Raw genomic sequence first — 17,764 nt, 5'->3', positions numbered from 1 at the left:
TGAAGGACAGCACAGAGGCACTAATCATGGCAGCACAAGAACAGGCACTCAGTACAAGATCAATAGAGGCCAGGGTCTACCACACCAGGCAGGACCCCCGATGCAGACTGTGCAAAGATGCCTCTGAAACAATACAGCACATAACAGCAGGGTGTAAAATGCAGGCAGGAAGTGCATACATGGAACGCCACAACCAGGTAGCTGTCATAGTGTACAGGAACATCTGCCATGAGTATGGGCTGGAAGTCCCAAGGTCAAAATGGAAGACACCTCCTAAGGTAGTTGAGAATGACCGAGCTAAGACCCTTATGGGACTTCAAGATCCAGACTGACAAACAGGTGATGGCTAACCAACCAGACATCGTGTTGATCGACAAACAGCAGAAGAAGGCAGTAGTGATAGATGTGGCAATCCCAAGCGACAGCAACATCAAGAAGAAAGAACACGAGAAGCTTGAGAAATACCAAGGACTGAAAGAGGAGCTAGAAAAGATGTGGAAAGTAAGAGCAGCAGTGGTGCCAGTGGTAATTGGAGCACTGGGGGCTGTGACCCCCAAACTGGGAGAGTGGCTACAGCAGATTCCAGGTAAAACATCAGAGGTCTCTGTCCAGATGAGCACAGTCCTAGGAACAGCTAAGATACTGCGCAGAACCCTCAAACTCCCAGGCCTCTGGTAGAGGACACGAGCTTGAGGATGACACATACCACCCCACGAGGGGGGAGAAAACAGTTATTTATATATATATATGTATATATGTATATATATATATATATATATATATATATATATATATATATATATATATATATATATGTATATATATATATATATATATATATATATATATATATACATATATATATATATATATATATATATGTATATATATATATATATATATATATATATATACATATATATATATATATATATATATATATATATATATATATATATATATATATATATATATATATATATATATATATATATATATATATATATATATATATGTATATATGTATATATGTACATACATGGCTCCCATTGATTTCCATTGTTCCAAATAAAAAAATAAAAAAAATGATTTTCAATCATTTTAAACTCTTCCTAAGCCCTAACCCTAAAACTAACCATTACCAATGCTTCCCTAATCCTAACCCTAATTAATACCTTAGCCCCAAACCTAACCATTAGCAAAATAGCATATATATATGAAGCAGAGAAAAAAAATGGAGTTTAAACATGAAACAGGATGTAGAACTGCTTTCTGATTAACTTTCTGATTTCAGATAAAGTTGGCCTTTACACCTCTGCTGGTGCACAGTCCTAAAAATATTGCAGACAGTAATGGTTCTTTTTACTCCTACGTTTACAGTTTATTTTTGACATCCACCCTCGCTATTCAAAACTCCAGTCCAAGCTGCGATTAAGATCCTTTTACTGATACTGATCTTCACACCAGTTGCAATGCAGCATAAAACGGATCTGTCAGTAAAAAGTAGACACCCCCCCATCACCCACTCACTGAAACTCCTCAGGTGAACAAAACAGGTGATCTTAATTATTACCGACACGACGTGATTAAACCTGTGCCACAAGGTGTTTAGGTTTTGAAAAGACAGTCCCAAAAATGTTCATAGAATAAAAGACAAAAAAAAAACCCCACACTTCAAGATTATCAAACTAGCAGTATGTTTCTCATTTGTAAATAATATAAATAAAAAATAATAACTGTACACTACACGAAGCTCAATCAGGCTGAAAGTTGGCCTGATCCAAAAATTCGTGCACAACTGGAGAATTGGCCCAAAAATGGCAAAAAATCGTACAGCATAAGTCTCATTGTGGCAGCGTGGGGTAGGGACGGCCATTTTATGAGTTTTGTAAACCATTCTGTGTGCCCACACTCGTATTCCAACGCTCCCCTTTTGGTCACATGGTAGGAGTGGACATTTTATGAGTTTTATGGTCCATTGTGCTCTCTGGCAGTGCTAACTCCACCTCCTTTGACCATATGGTAGGGGCAGCCATTTTGTGGTGTTATGACTCTTTGACCGTTTCTCAATTCACGAGAACGCTAGTACGTACTCGCGTTCTTGTCAAGTCCGTTCTTGGCGAGAACGCAGGAAGATCGGACTTGACGAGAATGCAAGCACGTATGTGTATTGGAACAGAAGCGTACTCGTGACGTCATCACATGCAACGTTCTTTAGCATTTCTTTAACAGTCAAAACTATTTATTCCCTACACAAAACATTTTGAAAACAATATTTTTAATTTCTAAAGCTTAAAAAACATTAAAAAAAATTACCGAACCGCAAAAAACCGCCATCAGAACGAGCGGTAGTTCACACATAACTAGAACGAGAGAAGTGCACTACAGACGGGGTAACATTAGCCCTGGCTGCGGTTACCCTCGGAGGTCTGCTGGTCACTCTGGTCTGCTCAACGTCGGACTTTTTTTTTTTATTTCACACTAGCTCTGTAAACAGGCCACACAGGGAGGCTTAAATGTATAATGTTATCGCCTCAAACGATTTCAAAACGTACTTTTGAAGAACAACAGCAGCAGAAAAGCGAATGTTTAACTTAACACTGTGAGCGCTGTCTTGAATCAAGCTGCGGCCGCGGGGCATTCTGGGGAAGCGGTCAGTCTGAAGAATGCACAAATCTTCCCCCGGATGCATGCTCGATAAAGAGGGCAGGGCGAGGACAACATCCGGGGATTTGATGCGTTCTCGATCTGGCGTTCTTGAGAATTGGAACGGTACTCGGACTGAGGCTGATGACGTGTCACGAGTACACGAGCACACGAGCACACGAGAACGCTCAAGAACGCATATTGAGAAACGCCCTTTGGCTGTTTCTCAATATGTGTACTTGTGCGCTCTCGTCTACTCATTAAAACGTCATCATCCTCAGCACTAGTACTGTTCCAATTCACAAGAACAGCAGACAGAGAACGGACAAAGTCCCCGGATGTTGTTCTCACCCCTCCCTATTTACCCAGCATGCTTCATACAGACTTGTCCGTTCTATAGATTGACACCTGTCCCAGCATGCACTGCTATTTATGCTATGTGCTCCCGTTCTCCCACAGTCCACACTTTCCTGTGTTCTTCTCAAGAACATACTTGGCGAGAGCACAAGTCCATACTCGCGTTCTTGAGAATTGGCCTTTGTCTCAGTAAAGTGCCACCCTCTAGCTAAGTCTTAAATGCTATCTAAGCTAACCATAGTGCTGCAATGCTGTATTGTTTAATGCAATTGTAAGCTGAATGAAAAAAACACTGTTTAACTGTATTTATTGTTATTCACATATACCTGCTGCTATGTTGAACCAGCACTACCGAATGCATTAATACATCTAGCTGTCATGATTTTATCTAAGGCTCGGACCCACATGTAGAGAAAACCAGAGACACAGACGAAAAGTTTCACAGGTTTTATTGAAGAGGTTAAGCATTGGGGCCGTGTGGCTCTGAACACAGCTCTGCCGGAACTGGAAGGTGAGGGGAAGACAGACTATTAGTTCAGGCTCAGTGAGAAATTTCATACGTTGATTTTGAAGAGCAACTGGTTGTTGACTCACGTTTCCAGAGAAGTGAAGGATCTTTGACTCCAATCTGTGTGCTGTTTTCCAGAGTTTGTCTGATTCGGCGGAGGGTGGAACAGGGTTTACCCAGAACTCGGACGGTGTAGGTGAACGGAGACGCTGATTGCCACTCAGATTTCCTGCTGTACTTGAACGGATCATAGTGAAGATGATTCCCTTGTTGAGAGAGTAATTTCAACATACTCTCAAGGAGACTGGATCCAAACCTCCTGTTTGAATCCTGGCTCAGTTTAAGGCTCAGTTGATTCCTTCTTGGAGTGGAGGTCCGAAAAGGTCCAGTTTGCAGGATGACTTCCTGCCGAGAGGCAAATACAAAAAACAAAGTTAAAACTCAGGGAGACAAGAACTCAGTCTTACTCAGAGAAAACTCAGCTTGGCTAGGGTACCAAAAACTGGCAAACACTCTGGCGTGGAGGTAGTGGCAGTCAGCAGCTTAAGAGCACTCCGTTAACGAGGTAACCGTCAGCAGGTGTGTGAGGAGGCGAACCGGAACCAGGCGCCTCCTGTTGGTGGAAGGGAGAACAACACAAAAACAAACACACAGACTGGAGCCCTGACACTAGCTAAACTTGGACACTTCCTGAGAAATTCTTTGAAACGACTCTTTTCTAGCAGTATGTACTGTTAGCATAGATGTTCGATTTGCTCTAATCCTTGCTTATTAGAAATAAAGACATCAATATTTTAACCTGTATTAGTTTGTGTGAACTGAACAATCTATTACTCAGGTCAGACTCACCTCCCCTTTTGGTAACATTTGAATAAACAAAGACAGTTTTCTATGTTTGGTGATTAATAACTCTGCTGATAGCCATAACCTAATTTACTACTGGATTTTGAACAGTCCGTCCAGGGGTCCATCTTGGATGTAAAAGACCAAGAATCCTGGTGAGAAAGCAAATTACAGTTATAATCATTCAACTAATAATCTTTAATTAGTTTTACCCTCTATTTTGAATGATCTATTAATTACCTACAACTTCCAGTTCTAGTTAATAATATAATCATAATCTACTGGTAAAATATCCCAACACTGAGATGTAATCCACATGAAAAGAAACTTGGCAAATAGATTGAAAGGTTTGTTGTTCATTAAAGCAGGTTTTGCGCAGTTAAAAATACTCTTTGAGCTACTTTTTCAAAAGGTATTAGAGATATTTTTTTTAGGTCATCCAGATGGTTTTTCGGGTCATCAACCATGCCGCTACTAACCTCCAAATTGAACCAGAGTGGTTTATTTTTTTAGTGTTTGTATTTAAGCTCTAATAATTTTTAATTTCGATATACAATAGAATAGAATAGAATAGAATATCCCTTTATTGTCCCACAATGGGGAAATTCTGGATATCTGGGACATCACCATCCAACCAGGGTGCTTCCCATACAAACCGTTGTGGGGTACTTTTTTAGTGCTTTTAATGATCTTTGTCATCATTGTATGGAGTAATTAATGTTGTAAGTCTATATGCATGGAATGCACACTTTGAGACAGATTATTTTCCTCCTTTTGCAATGGTGAAAACAAATTAATGTTCTCTGCATTCCATTAATTAGCACTCATGCTTTCTATCACAAATACAAATAAGTTGACTCAGGATAACTGCTTTCTATTTAAAATAGTTTAATCTCAATTTCTGAATTGGGACCCCAGATAGCTTAGCAGGCTTCGCAGTCAGACTGGTCTGTCAGCAGGACTTTGCCACTCAAAAAGCATATTAAAAAGTATAATCTTAATCTTGATAAACTGACTAAAAGGACTACCTTTTGTGGTAACCTTTTTCTTAAAAACACATTAAAACACAATTGTGTGTTAAAATGATTAAAGGGTAATGGCTAACTGACTGATGGATGTTATGGCTGCGGTTTGCTGTAGGACTCCCCTCAAAAAGAAGCAACCCTTTCTGCTTCAACACTGATTAAATCATAAGGCTTAAGCTTTGAGGTGTACTTTCTTGCTTGAAAATGTCTTAAAACATATTTAGTGACAAAATAAAGGTATAAAAACAATATTTGTACACTGATCTCTACAGTTACTGGTACCACTGGTGGGACAAAAGCCCAGCGTAAGCAGGAAAGTACTGGGTTTGGGAGGGCCCAAACAGGAAAGCAAATTTACCTTGGCTTTCAAAAGTCTGTCAAAGTATGGCATTTGGCATGATAGTATAACTGCAACCTTTTGGTTTAGAGCAAAAGTGTTTGTTTCAGATGCGGTGAATTGCATCCACATTGGAACAACAAATCACCTGGTATTGGTAACCAATAATTGGCATGGGGTCGCCCCTTTAGACCTGCCCCTTAAGCCGTGTACAGTGTGCAATTCTTTGCCCTTTTCGGGGCGATTTTGCTGTCTTGCGAGAATTTTTCAGCCTGATCGTGCGTTGTGTAGTGTACAGGGGGTAACAAGGGGTAATCAGCCTCTCGCGACAAACTCCCGATCAGGAATCGTAAAGTCAGGAGAAAATCAAACATGTGTGTATGACGTCATCCGCGCGCGTCTGCTACCATTCATTCATCCTGTCCGCTGAACTGCTGCTAGTTTTACTCGCATGCCTGGAAGATGGCTAGTGCTACTACTACAGATGATCTTGCTCTCGAAATGGAATTGAACCAGATTAGCTAGCCGAATGAATATAAGGGGTCGAGCGTAGCCACCTGTGGCCCGGGCTGCCTGTCACAACTCCAGTCCGGCGCGCGGATGACGTTATACATGCGCTGCCTTGTTTTTAAAAATATAAATATAAAAAATATAACCGCAGATGTCTGGGGGACAGTGATTGGCCTACATGTTATAATTGCTGGCGTACCATAAAGAATAAATTATGAACAGTTTAGTTTGTGCCTTCAAGTCGTTGCCCATAGGAAGACTTTACTTGGATATAACCTAACGGAATATCTTCAGAACAGCTCCAAATGGCACAAAACTCATATGGGTGGGTAGAACATGATGGAATAACGTAAAATCAAGGGGCCAATGTAAAAAAAATGGCGTTCCCCTTTAACTCTCTAAAAAATGCTAATACACATCTTTAAAAAATGTTTTATTACTTTTGTGATACAATTTTTATGCATTTTTCTTTTCTTCATTACACTGCTTCTCTGACATCATCATGGGACATGCTCAGAGCAGTCTGGCAAAATATGATTAAACCATGTTTATCTGCATTTTAGTTGTGTCTTTCTTTAGATTACGCACTATATACCAGAATGTTAACACAAAAGGAAAACAAAACTCAAAAAGACTAGATTTATGTTTAAATCCAAAGACGTTAAGGCTAGCTCCCTGAAGTAGCATAGGATCCCATTTCCGGTGCGGATCGGGCAGAGAAGACTGATAAAACAGAAAGGATTTTAATGCATTTATTTTAGTACGTTTACTATTTTTGGGGAGGGAAAACATCATTTTTGACTTTTTAAGAAAATTTAATTGTGAGCGACCCGGATGTATATCTGTATATCTGGATGCGGATCGTGCTTCTTGGACGGATCGGCTATTGACAGAGCTGTCAGGTTGGGACTAAAGCTTTCTGCACAAACAAAAGTTACACATACAGTTATGTATCCTAACTGATTTTCTCTATTTAGGAGGAGCCACAAGAAAGCACCGCCTACTCACCAAATTATGATAATAAGGACGGCAAAGACAAATTGGTAAATACGCTGAGGAAACAACAGCAGTGTGTGACTGCTGGGTTTAATAATGAATAGCTTCAGCAGTTCGTTCAGCCAAGGAAAATTTTCTGGTTTAGGTCTTTTTTCAGTGTTGCTGTACTTTGTGCAGGATAAACCATTGCTCTGTAGCTTTGTTGGATTCTGAACCTTTTCAAACTATTAAAAGTATTGAGGAAAAGCCTTTATTTCCGGGTGGATAATCTAAATAAGAGGTCCTCCTAATTGCCAATCATTCTGGTGATATGTTTATGTAAGGCTGTCCTACCTGCTTGTCCCTTTAACTATATTTTTCTGCAAATGCGCACTTTCTGGCATATATCTGTGGTGAATCATTTAAGCTCACCTTTCTCACGGAGAGCTCTCCTTGCAAAGCATTATGGGATCAATCATTGACTTTGCATGTAAACCAGCTGCTTCTGCTGCTCCTGCTCCGTGTGGTCTAAATGTAGCATTAGTCTCTCTAACTGTATTTCACACACATTTGTCTCCGACATTTAAAACCCACTCAATTTTATCCTGCTTGCTGGAGAACGGAGAGCCTAAAGTTTATTCAAATATTGTCACCCATTCAAGGTAGGCAATAAAAAGTCCTTCTGGATTCTCTTTGTTTTAGTCTATTTCCTGCTTTACAAAGGTAGGCAGCATCTTGACAAAGCCATGATAGCAATTATTTTACATCCAAGTAGTATGCAGTTCTTCATATATATACACACACATCTATTTTAAACAGATGGTATCTGGGCCAAAAATGGCAGCGGCGCAACACTAGTTTTTTTTTTTTTTTTTTAAGAAAAGAAAGATTTTTTTTTCTTTCTTAAAAAATAAATCATCTTATTTCATCTACAAATAGCCTTACCTCCTTAATTTAAAGGGAAACTGCACTTCTTCTCCTTCTACAGGGCACTGAGAACCGCCCATGCAGAGAGTGATCTGAAATTTATATTAACTTTCACAATCAAGTATCGTTTTTTTCTAAAAATGATACCCCTCCACCCCCTTTTAATAAATAGCATACTAGAAAGTCCCACTTTTTTTTCACAGTTATATAAACAAAAAAGTGGCAAAAAAAATACAATATCCAACAATTAAAGTGGACTTAAGCAGATTGTAGGCTCTTTTATAAATTCGATTTGGTGTTTTATGGGGTCGAGTCTGTCTCTGCAGTCATTTAGGAGTCTTATATGTAATTAAAGATAAAGATCAACTGTTCAACCCCTTTAATGTATATATTATGTACAGCATTAAATAATTTAAACAGTACAGCTGTATAAATATGTGCGTAGCTTTATTATCAAGCGTCTCATAAAAATGTGCTCTTTCTTCAGTGATTTATTTTGAAAATGTAGATGTAGGCAGTGTACAGTGGTCTCCCTGTAAAAATTTACTGGAACTGCTTCTGTTATCAATTTCTTGTTTCATTTTTAGTTCCTGTTTTATTAAAGTTAGCAATAAAAGGCCACGAGTGCAGTTAGAGCAGTTGGAATATAAGTGAGGCAATTGGTCTTAAGGTCTGAATCAATATCAAAAAAGGCATTTGCTGCCTTTTGTCATTTTCTGAAACTTGGCAGCTGTGAACCTTCTTCTTTCTAACTTGCAGGTGTGCTGTCTCTCTCAGGAAGAGAAACCTTGTGCTATACCAAACTGAGAAGGTTTCAGTCTTTTTGCATGGTGTCTCATTGTTTATGTAAGATTCTTAGATTACTGGAATTAATAAACTGTACAATATTTTTTTTTTTGTTAAACACCAGAACTTTGGTCCTACAAGTCCAAAAACAAAAAGAAAAAACACAACTGAACCAACATGAAATCTTACAATTAACTAGAAAAAATATCTAATTTATACACCAACATAAAACAGGGCTTGCAAAAATATCAATATCTAAATCAATAATGAAAAAAAGCTTACACTTCTTGCATTTGCAAAGCAAATTCAGTCTGCACAAAAATTCTTATAAGCAGATGCATTAGGAAAAACAAGGCTGCTTATGATTTTTGGAAAATATATGCCTGTGAATACTTAACACCCCCTCTCAAACCTGAAAGTAATTGTGGGCACATGTGTTTCTGGAACTTATGCAAAGTGAAATACCAATAATATTTAACATCATAATCCAAATGTTCTTCTACATTTTTACATTTATTCCCAAAATTATGATCTTGAACAAAGTTGAGATCATTCATATACTACATACATATATATATATATATATATAGATATATATATAGATATAGATATATAGATATAGATATACCAACCTACTGTTGTTGGAGCCAATTGCTTAATTTATGATTGAATATTTATTTCTAGTTGACTATTTTTGTCTGGTTTTGGTATGATATATATGAACATAAAATATTTTGGTTTAAAGTATGAGTTGACTGACTTAATTATAAAATTATGAATTTGTTTTGCTGCCATGCATAATTTACGCTGCTTCTCGCCTCCGCCCCTTCATTATGGACAGGTGACTGCTAACCTGACTCCGCCAGATGGATTTGCTGGATTTACTCCGCATATCCATCTGGAAACCTTCCGTTGAAGTAATTTTGGGAAGGGGCGAAAATACTTGTTAGCTGATTGGCCTATGTTGGTGATAGACGGGCCAAATAAACCAATCAGATCAACAAAGCATATGACGTACTAACAGAGTGACGACGAAGAGGAGCCAATTGATAGATCAAACTCTTGCCGAAACCAGTTGGGAGAAGAGCAAAAACATCTTTTCCTCTGAGAAAAGCCTCCAGAGCAGTGTTTCGCTCTTCTTTCAGTGAAGAAATACTCTGTAATTCCCATAAAACTTGCTCGATAGCCACGCTAACGCTAGTTTCATCGGCTGAAGCCGCCATGTTCTTTAGACTGAACTGTCGCGCTTCTCGTTGCGTCACACCTCAACCCGCCTCAAAGCCAACGTTGATTGGACGTTCGTTTGGTGAACGGCTCCAAATTTTCTTTAACGAAGAGTAGCCAGACTGTTCTGCGAGTGAAACCTTGAAAGCTTGCGAGATCAGGATGGTCTCACAAGGCTAGGTGATTGCAGCACCTGGATTATATTGGAGTTGGCTATTGGGGCCGGGTGAGCTCTTGGATTCAGTCAGCGCAGCCATACAGTTTTTGACCGCTTTTGATTATTGTTGTTTTTTGAGTGGCAAAAAGGAACCAAATCAGTCGATATGATCTTCCTGTCACGTCATATTGTGGTAAGAAAATCGAAGTTTGTTTTGATTTTGGAAAATAAAGAGTCTTGATCAAGAGGAAAGAAAGTTTGTTGGGTTGCAAGGTCACATTAAAAAACAACTGACAGAGCTGAAGTGAGTCTAACTTGCATGCTTCTGAACCAAGAGTCACGTGCATCTTTAATGGAAAGATTGCGCTATTACCTACAAAAGAAATTGTTTAAGTATATATATATAGTCAGAAATAGCATTGAGTTTGAGACTTTATAAACGCAAACTTAACGCTATTTCTGAGATTTTGAATTGAAAAAGGTTCCTGGATGGGAAGCGTAACATCTTCAAACTTGGAAACAAAGTCCGGTGGATTCTTTTTTTTACTTTTTTGGAACAACGAATAAACTGTAGAGACCAATGAACTGGATCCCATGTTTTTGTTCATCTCTGTTTTGAGAGGGTTTTTCTTTGTTTAGTTTTTTTGTTTGTTAGCCGGAAATTTAAAAAGTGAGTTACAGAGCAGGTCCAACAGCATCACCACCTTCAAACCACAAAGAAAAACAGGAACCTGAGGATGAAGAAATATTTTTAAATAAATATTGGTAAGTAGCACAAATTATCTTTAAGTTCATGAACTTAAAAAAGAAATTGTGCAAGTAAATTTAACATGTGTGTGTGTAAATAATAATAGAAAGGCTCATTTAAGGTAAACAAGACACTGTTACATGAAAATATGTTTATTTTTTTTTTATAACATCTGGATCTGTACATGTATTTTCATAAAGTTGCTTTTTATATGAACATGTGATGAATTCAGTAGAGAACAATGAGAAAATAATAATCTTGTCAATTACAACAATGATCACACGGAAATGCAGGCTCGTTTAAATGCTCCTGTGCAAATCCAAAGAGATGATTATAAAAGTGAAAAATAAAAAAATAAATGAAAGAATAATACATGGAGTTTAAAAACAGTGGCGATAAATGTAGCTGTTTCTACAGAAATGTTGACTAAAATGACAGTCATTCATCACAAAGCACACATCTTTCCGCAGTTGTGAAAACAGTGGTTTCAACATCTCTTCCTCTTCACAAGATGTTTTATCTGGGGGTAAGATCTCAAGGAGCGGGGCAAAACACATAAAAAAAAAAACACTTATCACGCAAAGCAGCAAAGCCAAAAAAAAAAAACAACAACAAACGCTTCCTTTACATTCAGAGCACCTGTTTTGGAAAAACGGGCAACCATAAAATCTTGATAACTGCACATTTGGCTAATGCTGTGCAACAACAGCTCACATTCTGCACTTGATGGTTAATTTTCCATTGAAACAGATCTTTGACTTCTGTCATGTTCACAGAATTTGAAAGGTGTGAAGTGGTTGACTTTATACATCAAACATCACATGTCAAAACGAGAATAGCTTCAGAAGCAGGACTCTATTTTGGGGTTTTGACCTTAAGATTAACATTTTTTGGAAATTAGCACCTATATAAAGCTTTCGAAAGCCTGAAATATGACTGTTCCTGGTAAGAAATATTTAATCTTTTTCGTTCCCTCTTTCGTTTATAGACTCTAAAGATTATTTTGCTTTTTAGGACTTTAATGTCAGAGAAATAACACAAAATATGGCCCGTTCTTCTTTCCTGGTGTTTTGGACCAAGGTCGGATCTAAAAGTTGCAGGATTCCGACCTCCGGAAACTGGAATTGCCCATACCTGGTATAAAGGAGCTCATAGCTAATTCAATATCTTCTATCTTTAAGGTGTCTGTATTGATATTCTTCTCTTTCCGTTCTGTCAAACAAGGTGGTGGTATTGATAGCCAAATATCTCTACTTCTCATCTGATGGCTTTTTTTATTCATTTCATGTCACCCTCTAACCCTTTAGTGGCAGTTTTTCTTCAGATATTGGTAGCTATCACATTTATTTTACATCTGGTAATAATGCCTTGATTCTTCTTATACACTATATTGCCAAAAGTATTTGCTCACCTGCCTTGACTCACATATGAGCTTAAGTGACATCCCGTTCCTAATCCATAGGGTTCAATATGACGTCGGTCCACCCTTTGCAGCTAGAACAGCTTCAACTCTTCTGGGAAGGCTGTCCACAAGGTTTAGGAGTGTGTTTATGGGAATTTTTGACCATTCTTCCAGAAGCGCATTTGTGAGGTCGCACACTGATGTTGGACGAGAAGGCCTGGCTCTCAGTCTCCGCTCTAATTCATCCCAAAGGTGTTCTATCGGGTTGAGGTCAGGACTCTGTGCAGGCCAGTCAAGTTCATCCACACCAGACTCTGTCATCCATGTCTTTATGGACCTTGCTTTGTGCACTGGTGCACAGTCATGTTGGAAGAGGAAGGGGCCAGCTCCAAACTGTTCCCACAAAGTTGGGAGCATGGAATTGTCCAAAATGTCTTGGTATGCTGAAGCATTCAGAGTTCCTTTCACTGGAACTAAGGGGCCAAGCCCAGCTCCTGAAAAACAACCCCACACCATAATCCCCCCTCCACCAAACTTTACACTTGGCACAATGCAGTCAGACAAGTACCGTTCTCCTGGCAACCGCCAAACCCAGACCCGTCCATCAGATTGCCAGATGGAGAAGCGCGATTCGTCACTCCAGAGAACGCGTCTCCACTGCTCTAGAGTCCAGTGGCGGCGTGCTTTACACCACCGCATCCGACGCTTTGCATTGCACTTGGTGATGTATGGCTTGGATGCAGCTGCTCGACCATGGAAACCCATTCCATGAAGCTCTCTGCGCACTGTTCTTGAGCTAATCTGAAGGCCACATGAAGTTTGGAGGTCTGTAGTGATTGACTCTGCAGAAAGTTGGCGACCTCTTCGCACTATGCGCGTCAGCATCCGCTGACCCCGCTCCGTCAGTTTACGTGGCCTACCACTTCGTGGCTGAGTTGCTGTCGTTCCCAAACACTTCCATTTTCTTATAATACAGCTGACAGTTGACTGTGGAATATTTAGGAGCGAGGAAATTTCACGACTGGATTTGTTGCACAGGTGGCATCCTATCACAGTTCCACGCTGGGATTCACTGAGCTCCTGAGAGCGACCCATTCTTTCACAAATGTTTGTAAAAACAGTCTGCATGCCTAGGTGCTTGAATTTATACACCTGTGGCCATGGAAGTGATTGGAACACCTGATTCCAATAATTTGGATGGGTGAGCAAATACTTTTGGCAATATAGTGTAACTCCTTATTTTAATTATGGCCATGTAACCTTTTCTTGATTGTTTGGGAACAGACGCTTCTTATCTACAAGCCCTGGCTTTATGTTATCACATCACAGCATGTTTAAAAAAAAAAGAAAATTTAAAACAATCCACTGTACTTTGATTCCAAATTTGAAGACGTTTCATTTCCGATTCCAGGAATCTTTTTACAATTCAAAATATCAGGAATAGCGTTAAGTTCGAGGTTTTATACCGTAGCCCAACAAACTCTTGTTTTTGTTTTGAAAACATGCAAATTGAAACAGATGAATGGGTCCACCCCTTTGGAATGGAGGTCGTTTGGCTTCTTTTGTTAGACTGCAATGCCCCTTCTAAGTGTCTGAAAGGGGGGCTCGTTAAAGGAAATTGTTGGCCTGGCTGAAAAGGCGAGGTCCTCTATTCTCCTTTATGGGTTGCTTTTTACAAAAACTTGTCTATGTAATTTGAGAGGGTCGGATTTGCTGCTGAATGAGTAATGTGACATAGAGCCCTTTTTTTGGTAAATAATTAAGTGTTGTATAATCTAGTTTTTACATGACTGCAGCTCAACGGTAATACCCTCTATGTACCTCTATTTTTGTGGGGAGGGTCAAATAACCAAACATCAAGGTGAATTCAAGCTGACATAGAGGTGTTTCTTGACCTGAAGCTCGCCAAGCTGCCAGCAGAGCCCTTCCTGTAAGACACCCAGAGCTTCTTGCTAATGATGCCCTGTTTGTAAAGAGCCGTTAGCAACTCGTTCCGAAACTTCTGTCCGATGAAGGCGTACAGCACAGGGTTCACCATGCAGTGCATGAAGGCAAATACCTTGGTCACCTCCAGCATGCTCTCTAGTCTGTAGAGGGTATTGCAGTCTAGTTCAATTGTCTGACCTCGGGAAAGGGTGTCAATCAGCACAGTGATGTTGTAAGGCAGCCAGCAGAGAATAAACGCCACCACCACTGCCAGGATGACACGCATGGCCTTATGCTTCTGCTGGTTGCGCGTGTTATACAGAGTCACCAGCGTCCAGCCATAGCAGACGGCCATCACCAACAGGGGCAGGAAAAAGCCCAAGGTGTGCCTCAGAACTCGGATGCCTACCCGCCACCGGTCGCTGCTTTCCCCTGTTAGATTCTCGTAGCAAATGGACTGGTTCAGATCAGGAGCATAGAAGCTCTCTCTTTGAATTACTACAGGTAGAGACAGCAAACTGGATATCAGCCACACAACACAGCAGACCACCTTCACCAGAAGGTGGCGGGATGACATCACTCGTGTGGCTTTCACAATAGCAATGTACCGGTCCACACTGATGCAGGCCAACAGGAAGACCCCGCTGTAAACAGATGCCTCCTTGAAGCCTGAGAAGAGCTTGCATGGGATGTTGCCAAAGATCCAACCGTGATGAGAGTCAACAGCCCAGAAAGGGAGGGTGATGGAGAAGAGGAGGTCAGCCAAGGCAAGGTGCATCAGGTAGATATCTGTGCTGGTTCTACCTTTACTCATAGAGCATACAACGTAGACCACCACACTGTTTCCCACCAGGCCGATGACAAACACGATCATATAGACCACCATCAGGGCTAAAGAGCTGAATCCTGGAATGTGTGTTTCGCAGGGATCACTACCCGGGACATCTGGATATTCGTAAGTGGTGTTGGAGTCTTCCCAAAAATCTTTTAAGTCAAAATTTGAGTCCTGGAATGAAAAAAAGAATCATGGTGAGCAACAGGAGGAAGTTAAAGGGTAGAAACAGAGTTAAACCACTTAGATGGGTCCAGAAATGGACACAGAAAGGACTTTAGAGAAAAAAAATAAAGACCGACATTTTAAAGTCAAATGTAAAAGATCTGGACAAATCATAACATATTTAGAATTATTTGGGTTGCAAGACATTCTAAAATCAGTCCATCAAACCCGGGGAGAACAAAAAAGAAATAAACTCTTTCATTTAGACGAACTTGATTAAATGTCTTCCACCTTTTTATAAAACAAGGAGTTTTGTTAGTGGCTGCAAAAATACCAAAGTGGAGCGACAACCGCAACGAACTGTGGTTATCCGTCAACCTGGGAAGGGTTTTAAGGCTGTTTCTCAACAATCTTAAATTCATCTTTCTATTTTCAGGCATGAATATCCCAAAACGTTCACAGCCAAGCTCAGGAGTGGTGGTCTGCAAGGCTGCATCTAAATGAAGCACAGAACTTCTGGCTAAATATTCTTGACTTGATAAAAGTTAAATGCATATTTGGCCATAATAAAGCACTATTTTTTAAAGAAAATTTAACATTCAGTTTAGGTTTAAATGTCCAGCACCATCTGTACTGAGCGGTGGTGGAGGGCTGGTGATTAAGGCAGGTTTGCAGACCCCGGATTTAGTAACTTTTTTCAGCAGAATGCTGGAAAAAAAAAGCAATTTAAAATCAAAATTGAATTTTGTGGTCAGCTGAAGTTTGGCAAACATTGGGTGCAAACAATGAAAGTACATTTCATAAAGTAAAGGGGGAGAAAGTATCAGTAGATGCAGATAAAGCTATAGAATCAGGGTGTAATGATGCAATTAGTGAATAACCCACAGCTTTCCCACCTTGGTTTCATTTTGTTAAATACAATGAACTTCTGAAAATCAAATGACATTTTGTTCTCTTGAGGTTAGATTAAAAAATACATTTAGACCCTTCATAACAATTTCTATCAGTATTACTCAACAGGTAAAACCTTTGACTTCCTTTCACTCCGTCTGGATCTTTTGGTGAAACATAGGCTGGATGTGTACTTTAAAAAAAAAATAATAAACAGAGCTCCTAAAGGGAGTTACTGTAATAATCATACAGACAAAAAACACATGCTACTGACAGACATTCTGCAGAAACCACTGCAATTTCCTGACGTAGTGTTGAAATGATTCACCACGGGTTTAAATCATCCTATGTAAATGTTTATCTGCAAGGGTGCATATATTTTCAAATAAATCATAAGTGATGTTTTAACTTATGATGAAAAATAAAAAATTACTTGACAATTTTAATGACACACAAACAATATCTTCTCTGAAGACCAAAAATGTGACACAAGCAGCTAAAAATATCTATATTTTTTAGTAATACTGACATAATGGAAAATTATTTCAATCAAAAAAGGAGGAAAAAATGCAAATATTCCATACCTGTGTATCTTCTTCTTGGCTCGTCAGCAGTAAATAATTAATGAAATTCATCAGAAGGACTTGCAGCTTCATTCCTCCAGACATGGTGTGTCCAGGTAAAAATAATCAAGGTTAGTGGTGAAGAGATTCTGTGTTTACTTCGAGGCGAAGTCCCTCTGAATGTGTGCACACAGTGGTGAGGTTGGTGCTATTAGCAAAATGTGAGAGCCTCCAGAGTGCAGAGAAACCACAGATATTATCTGTCTCTGTACTTTTGATCAGAAGGTAGGGGAAGGAACCTGACAAAAAAAACAAACTACTCACTATGTTGCAAAAAAAAACAACTATATAGATATTTTTTCTGGTATTTTGCAAAGTGGGGAGTTTAGAAAAGAAAAAAAAAGTGAGGAGTCATGCAGATGTCAAGGTCAGCTTTAAGTCAGGTGTAATGCTGCGAGAGCCATCATGTTCTATCAATCAGCTTAGAAACAAGTCCACCTTCCTTATATTCCAGTCAAACAGACGCTTTATTAGGTCTGTGCGGGCGGTAACATGTGTAACTCATGGTAACTCTTCCCTATTCCTGCTTCTATTCTGTAAATCAGCTCAGCTTGAGGTGATTGTTCCTATCAGCCCCATCTCCTTCAGCCTACTCTCTTACCCCTGTTTCCATCGCTGTCTCATGGAAATGTTATTCTGTGAAAGGAAGAATAGAGGATAGAGTGTACCTCTTTTCATCTGTCAATGGTAAAAGACTTGCAGATAAAGTTTTACTGATGAGATCAATCTGGAGGATGTTTTGCAGTTGTGCATGCAGTCCATGCTTGCACGACTACAAAGAAATCAAAATTTTCATTAATTAACCTGAGATAATTTAATCTTTGCAGTTATTTGCATCTTGCATTTTGTTGGACATGGCCGTGCAAACAGCATGTTTAGATA

The 17,764-nt window shown here is 39.4% G+C and overlaps 1 protein-coding gene across 1 annotated transcript; it reads right to left on the bottom strand.

The window, feature by feature from the left end:
• Positions 1–13,956: 13,956 nt before the first annotated feature.
• Positions 13,957–17,100, bottom strand: cxcr2 (chemokine (C-X-C motif) receptor 2). Its single transcript, XM_038282933.1, has 2 exons — positions 16,844–17,100; positions 13,957–15,377 (listed from the first exon to the last, which is right to left on the bottom strand). Exons 1-2 carry the CDS (start codon positions 16,925–16,927, stop codon positions 14,313–14,315), a joined length of 1,149 nt encoding a protein of 382 aa, XP_038138861.1. The 5' UTR covers positions 16,928–17,100; the 3' UTR covers positions 13,957–14,312.
• Positions 17,101–17,764: the final 664 nt, after the last annotated feature.

Source organism: Cyprinodon tularosa, unplaced genomic scaffold (genome assembly GCF_016077235.1).
Source record: "Cyprinodon tularosa strain WSP-4 unplaced genomic scaffold, ASM1607723v1 ctg189, whole genome shotgun sequence".
NCBI classification, from domain to species: Eukaryota; Metazoa; Chordata; class Actinopteri; order Cyprinodontiformes; family Cyprinodontidae; genus Cyprinodon; species Cyprinodon tularosa.
Note: the sequence above shows the minus strand (reverse complement) of the source record. Positions and strands in the feature narration are given on the sequence as shown.

What these genes read in the sequence shown, in the direction of transcription:
- cxcr2 (XM_038282933.1), bottom strand. Translation starts at nt 16,927, where the DNA reads ATGTCTGGAGGAATGAAGCTGCAAGTCCTTCTGATGAATTTCATTAAT. An exon ending in GCCAAGAAGAAGATACACAG is followed by an intron (nt 15,378 to 16,843) that starts GTATGGAATATT and finishes TTTTCATTCCAG; the next exon opens with GACTCAAATTTTGACTTAAA.